The sequence below is a fragment of the Rhamphochromis sp. 'chilingali' genome, assembly GCF_963969265.1.
Source record: "Rhamphochromis sp. 'chilingali' genome assembly, chromosome: 21".
NCBI lineage: Eukaryota > Metazoa > Chordata > Actinopteri > Cichliformes > Cichlidae > Rhamphochromis > Rhamphochromis sp. 'chilingali'.
The window spans coordinates 8,878,107-8,899,892 of NC_137949.1; the positions used below are offsets into that span (position 1 = coordinate 8,878,107).

The following is a 21,786-nucleotide window of genomic DNA, read 5'->3' on the forward strand; positions in this document are numbered from 1 at the left end:
TTATTGTTTTTGTGCTATTGGCTTGCAACTGATGGCACAGCTGCTATGATGGGCTGATACAGAGGACCAAGCACACTCAGTGATGCAGCAGGTGAACACTGCACAGAGAAGCAATAGTAAGAGGGAGCAGTCTAACACAAAACAGACTATTTTCTTAGTATAACAAGTTGGAATATCCCTTTAAAGCAGGGGTGGGCAATTCCAGGTCTCGAGGGCCGGTGTCCTGCAGGTTTTAGAGCTCACCTTGGGTCAACACACCTGAATCACATGATTAGTTCTTTACCAGGCCTCTGGTGAACTTCAGGACATGTTGAGGAGCTAATTTAGCCATTTAAATGAGCTGTGTTGGTTCAAGGACACATCTAAAACCTGCAGGGACACCGGCTCTCGAGGCCTGGAGTTGCCCACCCCTGCTTTAAAGCCTGAACTATGAAATAATTGAAATACATTTGTTTTAAAGTGTAGTATTTATTGAAACTTCTGACAAATTACAAAAAGTAAAAAATAAGAATTTGTATATAAGAGACTGAATGAGTTTTATAAAAGAAGGATTAATTGACATAATAATAAAGTAATAATAAAGTGTTGCTTGCTACTTTGCTAAATATTCTTAAGGTAATGTAGCTTTAGTGACATTTGAAATGTACATTAATTCCAAAAATACCAAACTAGACCTGATGTGATGTGTTTTGAATGTGCACACTGTTTAGCAGCATCTTGGCAAAATGCATCTAAATGACTGAAGTCTAATTTTCCTTTTGTACAGGATCATGTCCAGAAATTTGTTTACAGAGTTGCTGCCTGGCACCTGTTGTGAAAGTTCCAGTTATGCTGGAAGCACTGCTGTGTGTGGCTTTATAGTATCATCCAGAGGCACACGATGTTTCTGCAGCAACTGTGTCGACATGACTGTCATGAGAGAGCGTTACTTGAGGCCCCGCTCTGATGACCTGTTGGCTAAGATCTGTGGCAGAATTTCACGGTTAGACAGCAACTACAGTCTCAGCTGCAGAGCACCTGTCCATCTGTCTCTGGCAAGTGTCAGTTTCATAATTGTTGTGTCAAGTGTGATTAGGGTGCCTGTCACAAACAGACACATCCGTAAAAATCCTCTTGGTAACAAGATGATGAAATGTTCAACAATGTTATGTGTCTCAAAGAAAATTTGTCATATTTAATTATTTAAAAAACTGTCATTTTATTGTATTTATGCTTTTTGCTTTACTTTTTTTTCATTATCTGAGAGCTCAAATGCTCTGCCACCTAAGAAAACACCAGCAAATAAAAAAGAAAAAAACAGTGCAAAAGCACACAAAACACAAGAGAAGTTGAATAAAACACAAAGGATGTAGAAAGTACACAATACAAATTTCCTAATGACTGGTGTTTTGACCTCTCAAGGCGACTGTAGGATAGTCCATGGATAGTACACATATTGTTCTCAAAGCTCCTATACTCTGGTTTCCACAGTGATTCTACATTAACAAGGACTTTTTCACTTTAGTTCTCCTGGTAATGATGGTCAAATCCAGAATAGCAATTCAGCTTTTAGCCTTTCAGTCAACCTCAGTACAATTGCTTGCTCATCTTCCATACCATGAGCTTCTTCTAACTACCAAGGAACCTAGCTTAACATCTTTGTTTCTGATGGAGCATTTCCACTTTGGAAAGACACACAACAAGGTGTAGATTTCCCTTTGCTGTTATGCCCAGGGAATGGCTTCCTGGGTGAAAAGTCTCCATTTGTAACAGGTGACCCTGAGACATCAAGTGCACTGCAACTTTGGAAATGCTAGCAAATAGACAAATGCTTCAACAGCACACAAAACACAGTGGAAGTTTAATAACAATAGAACAGAAAAATAAAAAAGACTGCAAAAGCTCAAAAAATGCCTCATAAAACACAATAACATGACGAACCACCAGCAAAGCAACAAGCTAACTGTAAATGGCTAATAGCTAACACAAATCTACAGTTTTATAAGAGTCATTGGATTAAAACACACATTACCTTGCATCTTTTTTTCTCTTAGATGAATCCTTCGCTTCTTTTGAGCGTGTCTCATAGCGATTCTTCGCAGGCTTTGGTTTCTGTCACTACTGCAGTGGCTCCATAGTCAATTGACTTGAACATTTGGCTCCATATTGTAGTGGTTTACACATGCAAAAGGTCCCTGGATAGAGATCAGGAGGAGATATAAATCCCTGTGTGCTTGTATCAGGAAGGTCAAGATAACCTGCTAAATCAAATATGCAGCGCTACCAGCAATGGCAACCCTTTGTGAGTAAAGGAGGATCTGGAAGTAGCTTCTATATACCTGATGTAACATCAAGGTTAACTGGGAAGTTTTACCTTTGAAGTAAAACCCACTCATTCTCAGTTTAGGTGGGTTTAGGAATCAGTTTGAAGCAAATTCTTTACATACCTTTGATGGTTTGTTCCGGGCTAGAATATACTTTGTTTGCATTTCTCCTCTATCCTTATTGTTTGGAGAAAAAATATGTGTACAGCCTTGTATAATGATATGATTGTATTTTTAATTTGTTGTCTGAACACATTTTAATGAGATAAATTCATTAAAGAGTCCACAAGCTGATTTTCACTTTCTGCCTGAGATCAGAAAGCAGATGGATATTCCTGTCTTCCAGCTGTGCAGTGTCCTTCTGAGCTTTGTCCAACTCTGCTTCCACAGCCAAGACACGAGCTCCCAGCCAACACAGAACAGCCACCAATTAACTACCTGCTATGAGCGCCACGACACCATGGCGACCATAGATCTATCATTAAGTTCTGTTTGTCCTGTTTATTTCTTTAAAGGGCAAAGCCTTCCTCCTCTTGTTTCCCACTCATCTGCCGCTTCCTGCTGCAGACTCACAGCATAAGCAGAATGTTAGACATTTTTCTCTGAAAGTGTCCCATTTTTATCCAACAGCTGCTTCTAAATGAGTTCAATCAGAGAAACGCTGCAGACACAATAACATGCCATCATATTTTGTGCATTTAAAAAAAAATAAAAATGGAAGTCTTGGAAATGGCTGTACAGGTCTGCCAACCTTGGATACCAGGCTTTGGTATTTCGTAAATGAAAGCCTTGAGTAAGGTGAAGATACAGATTAAATCCTCCAGTACAGAAAAGGCATGGTTCCAGCCCTCCAGCTGGGAACATAAAGGACACCTCCTGAAGAAGACACTTGTATTGAGCTTCCTCTCTTATCTTTTGAGTATAAACTGAAGATAAAAAGCCCCTCTATAAAAAAAATAAGTTGGTTAGAGCAGCTGTTTCTTAGCATTTGCCACTTCTTCTAAAGTGCATTAACCAAAAATTTCCATTTTACTCGTCCTAAATGGTTTCCTCTGGAACTGTTTGGCATAGATGACTAACCACAGGTTTGTCTTGTTTAGGAGCAGGTGGGCAAACAGCTAATGGATCTTTTTATTTTCTTTACAAAACCTGGTCAACCACCAGTGGTCACGACAACACTTTTCTTACCTTCTTCATTGAAGATGCATTATGAGTAATCAGCTTTTAAATGGTGAAGTAAACCAAAGGGTGAAACCACGTCTCAAAATGGGGCTAAGTGTTACAGGCCACTGATTTATTTATAGATAGCTTAATTGTTCTTGATGGAAATTAATTCTAGTGTCATAGTAAGTTGTGTGAGGCAAGCAGAGTGAGGACCCAAGGTGCAGGACTCTGAGACAAGACTAACCTTAAAACACAAAGAACTGAAATACAAAGACTGTACTGAGAAGATTGTTGGAAACACTAACCAAGAAAATAAAGCAGAAACTTCCAAACCAACAGGAGACACAGAGGGAGATCACGACAATGGACAATAGGAGACTGAGACATATATACACTGTAGGGTGATAAGAGTGGAAACAGCTGGGGAACACAGAAGGAACAAATTAGGCTTGACAAGAAAGACGAAGCAAAATTGAGCTTAATGCAGACGAGACTGAGACTAACAAAACAGAAGCAACAAACACGAACACTACAACATACACACATAGACACAGATGAGACAGGGACAGACTGGACATGAAAGGGAACTAACTAAATCAGACAAAGAACTAAGAGCTAGAGACATGGATAACTAAACTAAGGCGCACAGGGAAATAATACCAGGTTAAAATGTCAGAAATACATCATAAACCCATACAAACTCAATGCACTGGGTTAATGACCCAGGCACCATGACATCTAGACCATATGACCGACGTCAGATTTAGACTCATCATCAAATACTACATTATGTCTTAAAAAACAGCAAACCATGTGCTTACCTAATACTATCATCTCAGGATCATGCAGAAAGTCTTAGGCAAAGCATCTGTAAACAACGATGCAGCGAACAGCGATGCAGGAATGACATTTTCTTCTCTCATCCCAAAAAGCTGTACGAATATACTGTAAACTCATGTGTTACAGTTCTGTCACCATTAAGGAATTTTAAGAAGTAGGTTAATATTTCTCACAAGAATGAACTGGCAGTGTTTTGAGTTTTGTATCATTATTGAATTTGATTTTGTCACAGTTTATCTTTTCTAGTCTTTTGGTTTCTGTTTCTGTTCCATGGTCGCTGTCTCCCCTGTCAGCTGTATCCCCTAGTCAAGTCTGCCTCTGTTCTGTTTCCTGTTTTACTTTGAAAGTCTGTGTCCTATCAGTAGTAAAAAATTGTAAGTTTTGTTTCCTCTTGGTCTTGTCAGATTACTCTCAGGTGTGCTCTCCTTCTGTCTCATTCCCCCCCGTTATCCCTCAGTGTATTTAAGTCCCGTGTTTCTCTTTGTCAGTGTTGCGTCGTCTGTGTTCCACCCTTCATGTAATGTTCATGTTGCTTGTTCTTGTATGTGTTTCATAGTTCTTTCATGTTCTAGCACAGTCTTGTTCATAGTCGTCACAGTTTTTAGTTTCCCCAGTTTAGGTTCCAGTTTAAGTTTCGCCCCTGTCCTTACTGCCTTGCTTTCTTTTCTGTTATTCAGCCATAATAAAAGGCTCGCCCTTGTTTAAAGTTATTTCCGTCTCCTTGCCTGTGTCTACGCCTGGGTCCACACACACCTTCACTCGGTCTCCGCAGACCGTGACACTCCCTCATGGACTGCAGGTCAGCTCTGCTATGTTGTATTAAAGGTTTACATTTTCAGTCAGACAAAGTTTAATGGCCTCTTTGCAAATCAAGCGGGAATGAAGCATTTTGCTATTTTTTGGGTACAATTGTCTTGTGCTTTATTTCATGTGCATACATGCTGAGAACTGTGTGATGTTCCTAATGTGTTTTGTAGTACAGAAGTATCAGAGAAAGACTCGAGCAATAAACACCTGCTTCAAAGAACCGACCTGTATCTGTGCTGTTGTGGAGAGAGCTGTAGAACACATTTAGAATGGATTATAGTGGAGACTGTGAATCACGTCTTCTCATCCAATATCAGTCTCTGTCCTCACAAATGCATTTCTGGAAGAACGGTCAAACATAAACGCTCCTTAGCCTTGTGGAAAGCCTTTCCAAAAGAGCTGAAGCCTTTATAGCTGCAAATGTTTGACCAACATCACATTAAACCCTATGGATTAAAAACGGAGGGTCGGTCAAGTTCATTAGGGTGTAAATCCTTTTGGCTACAAAGTAGTTTCTGGTTATTCAATGAAATGGTGACTATTAGGGGGTATGAGAAGAGATCTAAATGTAGAGGCACAAATTACTCAGCAATCGTCAGGCCAGAGAAATAATCAGACGGAACTTCTGTCACATCTTTTGAGGTCTCTGCTCTTCTCCTGTAGTATCCCCTGAAGCAGTAATTATGGTAGCGGAGGAGTATCATGGACCTGAGCTGTATCAGTTCAAGCTCTTAGACCAAGAGTTGGTACTGCCTGATGCCAGAGCTCCCTCTCTCTCCCCATTTTGCTACCATCCTACCATCTGCCACTGATGCTGAGCCATATGAGCATCTGAAGGGAAAGAAGACAGTCTGGGCTTGCAGCTGTCCAACACAAAAATTTAAACCCTTGTGCCAAAACTAAATAAGACTAAATAGAGAACAAATAAATAAAAATGTGGCACAATAAAAACAGTTTCAAAACTCAAATGCAAGGATGTATATATATGCTTTTTATATTTAAATAATAATTATAATTTCTTGACAGATTATTACAGCTTAGTAGAGATGGATGTGGATAGTCAGGTGGTCACCAGCACCACCATTAACCCATATCAGTTGCGTCAACAGTCTAACCTTTGAGTGGTTGTGAAAAGAAACCTGCTTTTAGTCATCTGTGTGTTTACCAATAAAGCAGAGGCCGCCTGTGGCTCCAACACCCCGGCAAATTTGACATTTTAGTCTGCCTGAGTGAAAAGAAAGGTTACAGGTTGAAGAGGAAAAAAAATGAGCCTCTAAAGCTCTTCAGTATGCTTGTGCTCTTGCACATAATTTATTCATTGGCAGTAGACCATGTCTCCTAATGTCTGCCCCTGGGTCATTTGGTTTTATATTCACTTTATTTTTAGGGGTTTTCAACATCCTAGGATACTAAACCAAATAACAGACCTTTTTTGTCAGTCAGTCAGTTTTGATAGAGATATGTGCAGCATTATTCCCTCATTTTATGTAAATTCTTTTTTCTCCTGTGTTAATTAAAGGGTGTATGTTTTATAAGATTTTACTAATTAACTACTGCTTAAACCTATGTAAACTACTTAATCTAATGCACTCAAAGTAATCATTATTGTAAAATATGGGACCTTTTCATAGAGTAAATGTTGTTCATGCTTGAGTGTTACAAATGAGATGTAAGTCTGGGCTCTGGCAGGGCGCTCACAGAGTGCTCCCCAAACCACTCTTTTGTTATCTTGACTGTGTGCTTGGGGTTGTTGTCCCGTTGAAGTCCTGGAGCACGTTATCATATAGGATGTCTCTGTACATTGCTGCATTACTTTTCCCCCCAGTATAATGCTGCCCTCACCATGCTTCACTGTAGTGATGCCAGGTTATGAGCACTGGCTGGTTTACTCCAGATGTGACACTTGGCATTCAAGCAAAAAAACGTAAATCTTTGTTTCATCACCCCAGAGAATTTTGTTTCCCGTAGTCTCAGAGGCTTTCAGGTGTCCTTTGCCCACCCGCTTCAGATGTTATCAATCCATACAAAGGGCATTATTAGCAGAAATTCAAAGCGGGTTCCTTTGTCAAACATGTGGCTGGCTGTCGTATGCCTTTTATTGAGGACTGGCCACTATACCAAACAAGCCCGATTGGTGGATTGATTGAAGCCTGATTCTACCCTGATTCCTCAGGTTGCCCAGGCTGCCACGTAAGAGTCCAGGTGGTTGTAAATGTCTTCCATTTGCAGATCATGGAGGCCAACGAGGTCATTATTGGGATCCTCAGTGCAGCAGAAGTTTTCCCCCAGATCTGTTTCTCAGTGCATTCCTGTCTCTGAGGTCTAAAGAGCATTCCTTGGACCTCATGGCTGGGTTTGTGCTCTAACACGCATTGTCAACTATGGTGCCTTATATAGACATGTGAGTGCTTTTGCAAATCATGTCCAATCACTCTAGTCAGTTTAATTTTAATACATTTTTGAGAATTTCAAGTAAACATTTTGCACTTTGTTATTATGGGGTACTGTGTATAGAATGTTTAGGTGAAAAATGAATTTAATACAAAAAGGCTGTGACATGACAAAATATGGAACAAGTACAATGCTGTGAATAGTTACAGGATGCACTGTTCATTACAGTTTTCCTACATGATAAAGAATTGAAATTGTAAGTAATAAATGTGTATGATTACAGAAAAACATGTGATTTCTTACTGGCCAGAAACTTATTTTCTAATTCACAGAAAGTTTCTTGCTTGCTTTCCTTCTTTTCTTTTTCCTTTTTTTTTTTTTGACCTATGTTTTTTTATCATTTAACCAATTATTTATTACTAAATTCATATGAATATGATTGGACAGGTCTTTTTTAGTAGGAAAAGCTGCAAAACCTATGAAAATACAGTTGAAAGTCCAAAGTCCCCTTATCATATTTTGAACCAGTTGGGCTGGATTGGAGTATTTGCCGAACCAGTTCCGGCCCCCGGGCCTTAGGTTTGACACCCTTGATCTATCTATCGATCTGAAAAAGAGAAGGAGAGAGAGCCTTATCAGCCTTATCAGTGGCTTTACAGAACTTTTTTAAAACGAGGCTAGTGTTGCATCACATCTGGCAGGCAGTTCCAACATCTCTGAGGGTAATAGCAGATTTTCATTTAATCCTAGAATAAAAACACTGCCCAGGACATTTATATTTTAGTAAACAAGCAGCAGGGTGGTAAAGTTCACTGTAATGCTCCCCAGACCCTAAGAAATGAAAAAACAACAACAATTTTTTTCATTACAGCTACGATTTATGGCTCATTATTTGGGCCAACAGGAGTAATTTAGAAAACAGTTTGTAAAGGGACAAAAAACAAGAACATGAAAATTAGAGTTTATTTGACAGTTTTTACATTTACTTTTATATTCCTTCATGCTTGTTTGATTAAACATTTCAGTTGTGATTGCAGCGCTCCCTACAGTCAGCAGAACTCAACCTAACGATCCAGGTAATGACGATTTTAGTCCGCTGACTCATAGCCAATCATTTCATGCAGGGCTACAGTTTGGCCTTTACAACATTACATTTATCTAATGCTTACAAATCTGCTGATCGCATTATGCTCCTTTTTTTTCCTATTGTTGATTTGGCTAGGATTTAATGTCCATGTGGCTTTATTAAGGGGGATCAGTTTTTCACCGGGGCATTTTCTGCCCCAACTAACTGCATAACCATTTTTGTTTATGTAACAATTTGCCTTTATGTCTCTCTTTTATAGCAGAGATCCAACTTGTGACCCTGGTGATGTAAGTGCATGTCTGAGCTTTTCAGGATGCAGATCAGAAGCACATACGGTTAAGGCATTCATAATCTCTAACCACTTAATGGATAATCAGGTTGGAGTTCTCAGCAAAAAGCCACGTCTGCCTCCTTCCTGTTTCCTTGTCCCCTCTGAAGGATGCAGCTGTATTTGAACAAAAAAGAAACCGTAGTCATTAACCTGGTTCACAGATTTCTTGGCTCTTTTCCATGTGGGGCTAATCCTGCAGTTGTCTAATTATGGCTCCACAGAGCCACAAGGGTTCACCCCAGGTTCATCATCTCCAAGGCTTAGGAAGTCAGGAATGGTCCTTAAAGGTTAATTCTGTGAAACCTTTAACGTTATGACTTGAATTTTTGTCTTCTTGGGCTTTTTTGTGGGGGATATATTGCCCCCATTTTTTTTTTTTTTTTTTTTTTTTTTTTTTTTTACATGGAATCATATATTTCATGTAAAATGGACAGAGCCACTGTGATTTCACCCTCTGGTCTCTGATGACACATTTTGAACCTTCATTGTTGACATGCTGGAGCAGTAAGTTGTCATTTGCAGCTTCATTCGCTTTAGCTTCATTTTTCAGTCTCAATGACTGAAGTCTGACATAGCCATTCTTTTCAACATGCCTGTCATGCAAGATGCTGTACTTTGTGTTTGTTTGTTTTTAACAGCCAAGGGGCTGTGACAAGAGTACAGTCCTTCTCTTTTATTTAGATGCACATGCTGCCCCCCTATTCAACTGTGATGGGCTGGTGATGTTGCCTTGGGCTCATACTGTGGCTTTATTTGCCTTTCTGTGTCCTCCTCCTGCTACGGAGGGTTTGTCCAATAAAACAGTAAATTTCTTACAGTAAATACCAGATTTTTCACAATTATAATCCTACATGTTACCAAACAGTTAGGCTTTTAAGGAGGTGATTTTCACTACTTTAGATTATTTGTGAGTCATTAACAGAGGATTAAAAGGATTACAAAGGAATGAAACATCCAATTTGCTTTCATAGATATTTTTCATGCTAAACCATGCTCTCTAGGCCCAAAGTGAGGAGGAGTATTGTCTAATTATAATAATAACCTGTCTCAATTTCATATAACACATCTGGATTTCTTCATGCTCCAGCTGATTGAACACAACTGTGTTTCAGCCTCTCTTTGTCTCTCCTGGGATTGCCTGGCTGTGACCTGTTTTTTCATTCACAGTCCAGTAGTTCAAAACGAACACTTTAAATAGCGATGAACAGACAAAGAGCGCCACCACATTTGCAGAAACATCTAAAAGGAATGTACTGAAAGACATCACAGGCTGGCTCCACCCACTGATGCTACACAAATCATACAGTGATTAGTACAAAGTAAGAATCTCATCTTCTGGAGTCAAATGTGAGGCCATGCAACAGGACAGTGATCCCACGAACATCTGCAAATGTTTCTGCAAAAGAAAAATAATAATTGCTTTCTCAGCTGGACTTTCCAAAACTGTAATTTTATATTTTCTGCTTGGAATGAATGATCTGTACATTTGACTTGGATTTGACTTATTGAATATTTCCACCCATAACCCTGGGTTATATATAGTGTAAATGAGGAGGAAGAAACAACAGAAGGAAATCCATTTTCTAATGATAATGTGAAATGTGTCATTGCAGCTTCAAGGTTCTTTATACACACATTTCTCATTCTTCTGATTGTAACAAGCAGATATTTTCAGTCTTTTTCTTGTCTCGTGTTCACAGTTTATTTCGACTGCCCCCGAGTGGATACAAAAACAACAACAAAAAACTGTTATTCCAGGTTTTAAAATAAATGTGTGACCTCCGACCCCATGCTGAGAGAAATTACATTTGTGACTCCAGACTTGACAAAGTTCCCCTGAGAGTAGTGGAAGACAATAGAATAGTGTTTCACTGGCAGAGTAATGATTCCCCCTGTGGAGAGAAAACTAATCGTAATGTGTGAAATTAGAAAGCTGGAGTTCCTGTAGTTGCAGTTTAATAAGGAAAACTGAAAAAAAGTTAATATATATTTGCAGGAAATGAATGTGCCAAGACAACGAAACGTTTTTTTTCCTCACGTACTTTGAGAGATATCAACTCAAAGCTGCGAGCGCAGTTACAATGAAGCATCATCTGTGGAATGTACTTTCACTTACTGCAGTTTTAAAACATTTATACTATAAAACCTTTGTTGTAGTGCAGTAAGTGTCTTATAAACTAGTTAATGTTACAAATGTTCAAATTCCTCCGGTAATTTGTATCACTTTTAATGTTTTTAACACAGAGAAACATGTTCATGACACGATACTGTCACGCTAAGGGCGACCTTATCTTTAAACACATCCCTCGGGACCTTAAATAAGCAGTAAGCCTCTGAGAGTGAGCAACTAGCTCCACCTTCTGGTTTAAAATAAGCATATGCCAAGATTTAAGTTTGACTTGCTTTGATTTTGCTTCTTCTGTGCTAAAACTGTTTTATTTTTTATGACTCTAACAAACCTGTTTGCTGCTTTCACTTTCTTATTATCCTTTGACAAACTTAAGTTTGGTGTGAAAATAGTGTGAGAACTACAGTTTATTTAGCTGAGATATAACTATAAAAGTGCAGGTATAGGTGCAACAATGGACTTCAAACTCACTCAAGAAAATGGATTATTGCAACTGCAGCTCTTTCAGCAGTTCATTGCCCTGCATGTAGCAAAACAAGTGAAAGCTTTCTCTCCGCTTTAGCTTTAGCCTCTAGAAAAATAGGACAAAAGCAGAGTTTGTGCAATTCTAACGAGCTTGAGTGTTTAGAAATGTTTCTCCGGGCTTCTTAAAGGGCATTCAAAGCTCTTCATTGGATTTTGGCTGCTTTTGTTCTGTTCTCTATCAAGAGGATCCCACACTGCTTCAGTAATGCTGAGGTTCATGCTCTTGTGTTTTTATTGTATCGTATGCTTTTATTAAATTGTTGCCAGTTGGATGTTTTCAAGATAGTATTGTATGTGGATCCAAATCCAGTGGTAATTAAATGCCATTAATTTTGGCAAGATCCCCAACACCACTGACTAAAATACCGCCCCAAACTATAACAGAGTCGCCAGCATGTTTTACATGGTACAACGCTGACTGTTGTACCACTCTCCAACCTCCTGCATACACACTGACAATGATTTGAATTTTAAAAAATCCAATATTGATTCATTCCATAAATCTGTTGCCACTGAATTTCAGTCCAGTTCTTGTGTAATTTGTAATAACTCTGCCTCTCCCTGTTTTCTTACCTTAAAATGGCTTTTTGAAGGCCACCCTTCCACTGAGACCATTTCTGATATGTACAGTGGCTTGCAAAAGTATTCGGCCCCCTTGAGCTTTTCCACATTTTGTCACATTACAGCCACAAACATGAATCAATGTTATTGGAATTCCACGTGAAAGACCAACACAAAGTGGTGCACACGTGAGAAGTGGAACGAAAATCATACATGATCCCAAACTTTTTTTTTACAAATAAATAACTGCAAAGTGGGGTGTGCGTAATTATTCAGCCCCCTTAGTCAATACTTTGTAGAACCACCTTTTGCTGCAGTTACAGCTGCCAGTCTTTTAGTGTATGTCTCTACCAGCTTTGCACATCTACAGACTGAAATCTTTGCCCATTCTTCTTTGCAAAACAACTCCAGCTCAGTCAGATTAGATGGACAGCGTTTGTGAACAGCAGTTTTCAGATCTTGCCACAGATTCTCGATTGGATTTAGATCTGGACTTTGACTGGGCCAGTCTAACACATGGATATGTTTTGTTTTAAACCATTCCATTGTTGCCCTGGCTTTATGTTTAGGGTCGTTGTCCTGCTGGAAGGTGAACCTCCGCCCCAGTCTCAAGTCTTTTGCAGACTCCAAGAGGTTTTCTTCCAAGACTGCCCTGTATTTGGCTCCATCCATCTTCCCATCAACTCTGACCAGCTTCCCTGTCCCTGCTGAAGAGAAGCACCCCGAGAGCATGATGCTGCCACCACCATATTTGACAGTGGGGATGGTGTGTTCAGAGTGATGTGCAGTGTTAGTTTTCTGCCACACATAGCATTTGCATTATGGCCAAAAAGTTCCATTTTGGTCTCGTCTGACCAGAGCAGCTTCTTCCACATGGCTTATGGCATACTGCAAACGGGGCTTCTTATGGTTTTCTGTTAACAATGGCTTTCTCCTTGCCACACGCTGGACCCTATTCAGCAGCAGCTTTAAAATGCTATTGAAAACAGCAGCGTGTGTGTGTGAGTGAGTGCACAGATTAGGATCAAGGATTAGGGACAGATGTAAACCAGAAATCGAGATCCAATGTAATACGGCTGCCGTCCATCACAGCAGAAGAAAGGTCAGGGTTAGGGTCAAGTATAAGCAAGCCACGCCTTCATTACATCTTCATTGCAGTTTCTATTGGCCCAATATTTGATTGATGGCGCTGTTTTCCAATAGGAGAGCAGGAGGGAGCCCTCGTGGGGGGAAACCGCTGAGCAGATGTGTGTGTGAGAAGACGAAGAGGACGCAGGTTTTTACTGAGTGCAGGAATCGCTGTAGAAAGGGAGTGACGAGCTGCAGGGACACGAAAAAGTAAAGGTGAGCACTACATTATGTAACATTACGATTTATGAAGCTAAATTAATCGTGCTGCTCAACACGATGTTTTAGCTCTAATGTTAGCAATTCATTTTAGCTGGAGAGTGTCGTGTCTATCGAATTTCTTGTTGGCAGCAGTTGACTGTTATTTCCATTTAGTTAGCACATACTCGGTTATTTCAGACAGGTTTCGATCATTTACAGGCAGGTGTCAGTCCTTTCTGTGTGATGTGGCTGTGTAGCCTTTTTAAATTTATTTGCAAACTTCGTGTCGCGAATTGTTTGACCCCCAAAGTAGATTTGAAAGTTTAACGTGATATTGCAGTAGCTGACACGCGGTCGTACGTGTAGTTTGTGTGCACCCTATTTCCTCCTTTCTGACCTTCTTTGGGTGTTTTCCTCCAAAACGGGTTGGAGCAGTTATTACCCAACAAACGTCTCAATGTCTTTCTTTCTTTCTTGTGACCTCTTTTTGTCTTGAGAGTTTTTATTGGACTAAAATAGCTGCGGTGGTAATATCTTACTGGACCAGAACTGTCTATGAAACTTGATCCTGAGACTTGGATATTGGCAAGAAATGACCTGCCACATTAGGGGTCATTCATTGGGCTCAGCTGTTCAGAATCTGTCCTTGTGTCAAGGTGCATTTTTGTGTCCTTCCTTGTCTTGTTAATCTACAATCTTTCCTCGCTTTATACTTAGGCGCCAGCTTGGAAATAATGCACACTCTCAAAACTTCTTCCTGTTTAATCTTAAGGTTCAACACTTTGTCTACCTGTCAGGTAAACTATGTCCTCTGTGGGCTATTAAGACAGCCAGGAAGACTTTGCTCTTTGTTTGCTCCCCCTGACATCACTTCCGTTTTGAGCCACAGGCAGACTGCTTTTGCTGATGTCCCACATTTATTCAGAACTTTAGAGTCCCATATCTTTTTTTTTTTTTTTTTAAAGCTAGCAGTGACCAGTGTTGGTCAAGTTACTTGAAAAAAGTAATCAGTAACTAATTACTGATTACTTCCACAAAAAGTAATCCCGTTACTTTACTGATTACTTATTTTCAAAAGTAATTAATTACTTAGTTACTTTTTAAAAACACGATTTACAACCTGAATAGCTGATAAAGCGATAGATCTTTCAGCCCAATTCTACTTTTTCTACATAATCCATCATACAAAATGTAATCAAATGGAAAAGTCTCTTTTTAAAACTTGTTTTATTAGTTTTAATCTTTTAACTTTATGCATCAAGCAAAAATTTAATTATATGCAACATTCTCTGACTTGAATAAATTAGTTTAACATGTAAACCTATTTTCTGCACATTCCAGCACATAAAATAAAATATTTCTTGTGTTTACACTCAGTCTTTCAAATAGATGCAAGTAAAACACAGCAGAAAATAAATAAAGTCAAAGACTCAGCGGTCCTGTTGCTCTATTTTCACCTGCAAAGCAGGACTGCGGTAGGCGGAGGTTTACCCTGGTGCAGGTGTGCCGCGGTCAGTTGAAGAATCCGCGAGTTTCTCTGTGAGTTTCCCATTAGTCGTTGCGCACTCGGTGCCTGCTTGGAAGTTTAGGGTTTTTTTCGCTGTAAAAAGAAGTTTTCTTCCCACGCACTATGGACACTAATGTTTTTGTCACTTTTTATGGAATCAAACTCAAAGTAAGGTCAGTACTTCCACGCTTTAAACGCTGCACGCTCATACTCTCTCCCACAATCGATATATGATCCACTGTTGATCTGCACACAGCTGCTGTCACTAACGGTGCACTCGCTTACGTCACTGTCATGAGACATTCTCGCAAAAAATCACGGTTTCAGTAACGCAGCGTTCCTACGGGAAAGTAACGGTAATCTAATTACCGTTTTTGCAATAGTAATCCCTTACTTTACTCGTTACTCGAAAAAAGTAATCAGATTACAGTAACGCGTTACTGCCCATCTCTGGCAGTGACACTGATATTCTGTGAAAATGACTCCCCCCTCATAGCAGATGCTAATCTAGCTGTTTAGGTAAAAACAAATGAAAGGGCTTAAAGTGTATTCAACACAAATAAGTGATCCCAAGCCTTCATTTGACCCTAAAAATATGCAACCGTGTTTTAGAACAGGGGCTTAATACTGCACATTGGAAAGTCAGGTATTAAATCCTGCAGATGATTAATCAGTGATTAGTGGAGCCTGCTTTCTTTCTTCTTACTCCAGGCGGCTGCAACCTTGATACTACGAGTGTATTATTCCCTTTGGGAGGTGATTTTTGGCTTTGTCAAGACTAAAAGGAAAAAAGAGGTTTCTAAATGAAAGAAAAGCAATTTCCCTCCTTTGCTGCCCTTTGCTTGCATTTTCTCTTTCACTTTCACTTTCATTGGAAAAGAATCCCCTCACTGTGCTTTTCAATCCGGTTTCATGGTTTCACTTTTAGGGTACTTTCACACATCATTTGTAGTGAGGCTAAAAAAATAAAATATAAAATGGTGTTATCTGACATTTTGAAATGTAGTAAAGTGTTTATCTGGGTGTGCAGCTGTAAATAGCTGTAGAATCTGAGAGTTGATAACAAAAGTAAACATTTGTAATATTTTTGCCCTTTGACTTTTCCAGATGTCGTTCGCCAGTGACAAACTGTACGATGGATACATACGGCGGAATATGGCAATCATCGTTTCCAAGGTGAAACCGAGAGAAATAATGATGCATCTGCCTTGCCTGACTGCTTACGACAGGGTATGTTTCAGAAAGCTCTCAGACTAAGAATTTTGTTGTTCTGTTTAGATGCACCCCAAGTATACTCAGTCTGATACCTTCTTTTCTGTATATTACCATGTTGTATAGCTACATGTGAACTGTGTTTAAATACAGTAGCCTGCATTTCTTTATTTAAATCAGAAAGTGTTCATTTAAACCAACCTATTATTTGCTGTCTTTAATGACTATTTAATGCTCCTATGGAAACACATCGAGCAGTACAAGCCTTGTTAGTTAGGCAACCCCAAAAAAGGCCTCAAACTATTTTGCTATTCCTTGCACGACTCTCACTGTAAAAATTACATTTGTTGTTTTGGTAAACACACTAGTGTCACTGATTAAATTAGCTTTGTGGTTGATTGGTTGGTTGTTTATTGATAACCGAACAGTAAAGGGCATTAGCACTGGTAAAGGCATATTTTAAAGACTAAACTACTGATGATTTGTCTGTTATCTATTAAACTGAGTTTGTTTTCTCACTTGATCTATTTTTTAACAAATCTTAGGACGTCGTTGAGGCAAAAACTGAGACAAGTGGGAATTATCAAGGCATGATGCTTCTTTTGGACTGCCTGAAAAGAAGAGAAAACTGGCCCGAGCAGTTCATTGAGGCGCTTGAGGCATGTGAGAAGAGAACCATTGCAGCGGACATCAGAGCAGAATACAACGCTCTAACAGATGTTAACAGTAAGTTGCCAAATAATTTACCCAGCACCGTACATGATAGTGTTGAAGTTTATGCAAGCAGTAACGGATACAGTCTTGGTACACACTTTTGACATGACAAAGCACACTTGTCAGTATTTATATAACAAAAACTAAGCTATAGAGCAGAGGTAATGTGTGAATTACTAAGTAGCAAGTGTGAAAACCTCTACAAAAGCAGTTGATAAAGGCCATTTTTAAATCTGAAGCATTCAGGTATGTAACCAGTTCCCCAGAGGAAAGACATCAGCAATGATCCTGTTCCTGTCCAACAGTATGGGAACGGTTCAAAGTCATTTCTGAAGTTCTTCAGTGAAAACACCTATTGACAAGTAGAAAACTGAAAAGTTGAATGCCTGCAAACCGCAGTAAACTGAAGTGACGCTGTGAAGAAGGGTGGAAGAACAATGTGAGAGACTGATAGTCATACAGAAAGTAATAGAAGTTATTTCTGCAAAATGTTTTCACAAGCAATTTCTCCATTGTTGGCACCATTTTTATCAAATAAGTAATGACATGCTGTAATACATCCTGTGTTTTTGCTAATCTAGACCAGATTATTTTTTTTTTTTTATGTCCTGGTTTGTTGGATTACTCAGCGTGCTGGAAATGACAGTTTGAACTCAACCTTCTCCGAAACATAAACAGCTTGTGCAGATAATGCAAATATGTTTCAACCCAAACATGTTTACAGTCGCTCAGAAAAGTGATTATATATACATTATTATACAACAAACATTACTCTGTTTGTTTAGATCCAAGACTAAAGTATATTGGATTCATCATTTGTAAACACTGCTTGGAAAACTGTTACAATTTAAATGGATTCCTTTTTGAAGAACACTATGCAGAGCGTGTTGCATATAGAATAAATATATACATTTTCATTTTTAAAATGAAAATGTATATATATGTGTATATGCAGCATCGCAGAGTTCATGACAAATTCATTTCTGTATAGTTTCACATTTAGGTAGTCCTTCAGGATTTCACAGAGATTTACTGATAGGATGTCATGAGAGATTTAAATAGCAGAACTGTTTCCTTTGCCCTAGATTCCAACCCCAGCTCCTCTCCAACGTCTGTTGTCACGGCACACGTCCACCCGGCACCATCTGCCGGTCATCTGCCCATTCCAGAGAGTGGTGATAACAGTCGGGATGCTCTAGCTCTGCCAGCTGTAGCTCCTGCAGCTCCTTCAGCTCCTCCAGCTCCCCCAGAGCCAGCTATCCAGGCCCCACCCTCTCCGAAAATTCCAACACTGCCACAAACCCCCCAGAGTGCTGCAGACCCAGGTCCCAAAGTTGTTTCCCCACCTGAGCCTGTCCCTGAGCCTCCAAAGTCAACACAGATTGAAGTGGCACATCCTCCATCAACACCTCCTGCTTCCCCCAAGACCACACACATTCGGGTGACATCCACAGAGAGAGGAATTAATTTTCGCAAGGAGCCAGAGGAAAACTCTGAATCAGATATCCAAAATATTGCTGCTGGAGCTCAGGTGGGCTCTGGAGATGGTGCCATTACTGTCAACAGGGAAACCACTCCTCCACCACCACATCCAACTGAACACCATGAAGCCGATCCTCTCAGAAGCAGGATTACCAAAAAGAACAAGGAGCCAGAGAGTCCACCTGAAGCCCAGATCAACTCTGATGTGACTGATGGACCCTCTTTCTACACAAGGACCCCAGAGAAGCCTCCGGTCCAGGACAGCACTCCTCCATTGAACAAAAATCCTGATGCTGTCTCACAGCCTGAAGAGATTTCTGGGCCTCCTTCTACACAGGTGAATACTAAAATATGATCATTTTAAGACTTGAATAATGGCACCTCCTGCAACAGTGCTGTCTGATATTCACTTAACTTAGCTTGGTGCTTAAACCACCTTAGGCAGCATTTCGTTCAAAATGAGAAGCTTTACCTCTGTGGTTTCTTTGGGTGGTATACTCGGCATTTTTTTTCTCTCTTTTCTAGAGAAATTTCATTTCTATAAATATAAAGTTACATTAAATTAATTATACTAAGAACAGTAATCTGTGGACAGAGAACATGCAAAGAGTTGCTACAATTGTTTCCAAATACATACAAAAATAACCTTTGCTAATAGTATTGCAGTACGATTGTAGCCTTTTCTTCTTTTTGTAAGTAAGTAACTTTTTTTAATGATCCAACTACTGTATATTGTGTATATCCTTGAACCCTAAAAAGTATGTTGAAAAATGTGTAATTTTTTAAAGGGCCTTGCTAGTTCGACCTTTGTTGGGACATTACTGTATTTTCTGGCGAGTAAAAGTCTCCAGCTGACAGTCACTGTAAGGGCATAACACCACTGGACGTGTGCCATTAAGCCACATGCTCACATTACTGCAGGGTATACAAAAAAACTGGAAGGCACACACACAAAAACAATTTCTAGCAGTCTTATAGGCCTAATCTTTCACAAGGCATCTTTTCATAAAACCCATCCTGCACATTTATTTGTAAACTTTTGGTAATGATGAGTTCATTCAAAATGTCAGAGAGGAAAATATTCTAGAATACAATTAAACGTGTACAAGTGAGAAAATCCGGTATAAAAGTTCTCCTGTATGACATGTAATATATTTAATGGAAACTTAAGTTAGCATTTTTGACAGTAGTATGTATTAGTGTTATTACCAGACCTCCATATAGGTGCTTTTAACGAACCTATAAGCTTTTACACATACCTGAAAGTTAGGACATTGAAAAATTGCAGTTTGGCAATAAAATTGACCTCTGTTATGAATTTCCCCCCCAGATTGTTGAAACTGCAGCTGAAGCCTCCCCCAGGCCTGGTACTCCAGTGATGGAGGCCTCTCTTAATGATGATGTTTGTCTGAGCAAGCCAGGGCAACTCGTCAGCATCCAACCGCAAAATCAACCCAGTCCTACCATCCTCGCGTCCAGCTCAGAGCCGCAGCCCTACTCGGGCAACACTGAGCGTCTGGAAATAAGTGAAGCTCCACCGGATGACGTGTCCTCTTTCAACTCCACAGTTACTACAGTCACGCCACTGCCATGCCAGGAGACCGGCTTCGCTAATCTCAACCATAACGAACCTGAGGAGAACCAGTTTGAGTCGCCGTGTCAAAGCTTTGAAACACAGGAGCTGGTGATACATGCGTCCGGTGAGCCATCTATCCCTAACCTAGACGTCAATGGTGAAACGGCCAAAGAAATCTCCTCGGCACCACCGTCATTCCCACATGCTGCTGCTGATTCTGGGAGTTTAAACACCACCTTCAAAGCAGGAGAAGAGCTAGCAGATACTTCAGCTCCGTGGACCTGTCTCAGCCAATCACCTAACGCAAAGTACATTCTGGCCGCTGCAGGAGTGGGTGCCTGTGCAATGCTGATGGTGTGGAGGTTTAACAAATAAGGGGATATAATACCTGGAATGAAAGAGAAGATTAGACTTTAAGGCTTTTGAAAAGGATTTTAGGTGCCTTAATGAAATCACTGCCATGGGTTGGCATGAGGCAGCAGTTTAATAATTACCTACAGTAATTACAGCTGGCTCTGCAGACCTTTGATCACGTCACTAATGACCATTCTGCTCTTAAGTTTGACATTTTATGTCTTTATTATTGAGTGAGGTTGACTATAGGGAACAAAAACTAAGTCTACCCTTACTATTCTAGTCGGGTCACTTCATAGAACTGGGTTACAATCTCAGGTTATTTATGCACTTGTGCGATGCAAATGTGTGTTTTTTTTAAAGGCGTGTATTAATCATTGTTTGCATGTTCTCTGACAAGCTAGATAAGACTGTTGGCTGTCATCCAGCATGAGTTAATGAATCAAGGACCTGAGTTTGGCTTGCTGGGGACTGTGGAGGCAGGAGTACCAGTAGTTCACCACAGTGTAAATTCTTTGTTTTCCCCTATTCATAGTGGGGAAATATGGCTTTAAATGTATTTATTTGTAAATATTTATATATATATGTGCTATATAGATACCATCCATCTTCATCCGCTTTATCCGAGGCCGGGTCGCGGGGGCAGCAGCCTAAGCAGAGAGGCCCAGACCTCCCTCTCCCCAGCCACCTCCTCCAGTTTATCCGGGGGAACACCAAGGCGTTCCCAGGCCAGCCGAGAGATATAATCTCTCCAGTGTGTCCTGGGTCTGCCCCGGGGCCTCCTCCCGGTGGGACATGCCTGGAACACCTCACCCAGGAGGCATCCTTGTCAGATGCCCGAACCACCTCAGCTGGCTCCTTTCGATGTGGAGGAGCAGCGGCTCTACTCTGAGCCCCTCCTGGATGGCCGAACTTCTCACCCTATCTCTAAGGGAGAGGCCAGCCACCCTTCGGAGGAAGCTCATTTCTGCCGCTTGTATCCGCGATCTCGTTCTTTCGGTCACTACCCACAGCTCGTGGCCATAGGTGAGGGTAGGGACGTAGATTGACCGGTAAATTGAGAGCTTCGCTTTTACACTCAGCTCCCTCTTCACCACGACGGACCGGTGCAGCGCCCGCATCACTGCAGCCGCAGCACCAATCCGTCTGTCGATCTCCGGCTCCCTTCTCCCATCACTCGCGAACAAGACCCCGAGATACTTGAACTCCTCCACTTGGGGCAGGAACTCGTCCCCGACCCGGAGTGGGCACTCCACCCTTTTCCGGCTGAGAACCATGGCCTCAGATTTGGAGGTGCTGATCCTCATTCCCGCTGCTTCACACTCGGCTGCGAACCGTTCCAGTGCGAGCTGTAGGCCCTCACCCGATGAAGCCAACAGAACCACATCATCTGCAAAAAGCAGAGATGAGATTCTGAGGCCACCAAAGTGAAAGCCCTCCGCCACTTGGCTGCGCCTAGAAATCCTGTCCATAAA

The 21,786-nt window shown here is 40.5% G+C and overlaps 1 protein-coding gene across 1 annotated transcript; it reads left to right on the forward strand.

Annotated features, from left to right (window-relative positions):
- Positions 1 to 13,379: 13,379 nt before the first annotated feature.
- Positions 13,380 to 20,745, forward strand: mavs (mitochondrial antiviral signaling protein). Its single transcript, XM_080871533.1, has 5 exons — positions 13,380 to 13,481; positions 16,081 to 16,203; positions 16,731 to 16,911; positions 17,985 to 18,718; positions 19,712 to 20,745. The coding sequence occupies exons 2-5, from the start codon at positions 16,081 to 16,083 to the stop codon at positions 20,330 to 20,332; spliced, it is 1,659 nt and encodes a 552-aa protein (XP_080727659.1). The 5' UTR covers positions 13,380 to 13,481; the 3' UTR covers positions 20,333 to 20,745.
- The last annotated feature ends 1,041 nt before the right edge of the window (positions 20,746 to 21,786 follow it).

Excerpts from the sequence above, each read along its gene's own strand:
- mavs (XM_080871533.1), top strand. The coding sequence starts at position 16,081 with ATGTCGTTCGCCAGTGACAAACTGTACGATGGATACATACGGCGGAAT. Across the intron at positions 16,204-16,730 it reads GCCTGACTGCTTACGACAGG|GACGTCGTTGAGGCAAAAAC; the intron begins GTATGTTTCAGA and ends AACAAATCTTAG. Across the intron at positions 18,719-19,711 it reads CTGGGCCTCCTTCTACACAG|ATTGTTGAAACTGCAGCTGA; the intron begins GTGAATACTAAA and ends TTTCCCCCCCAG.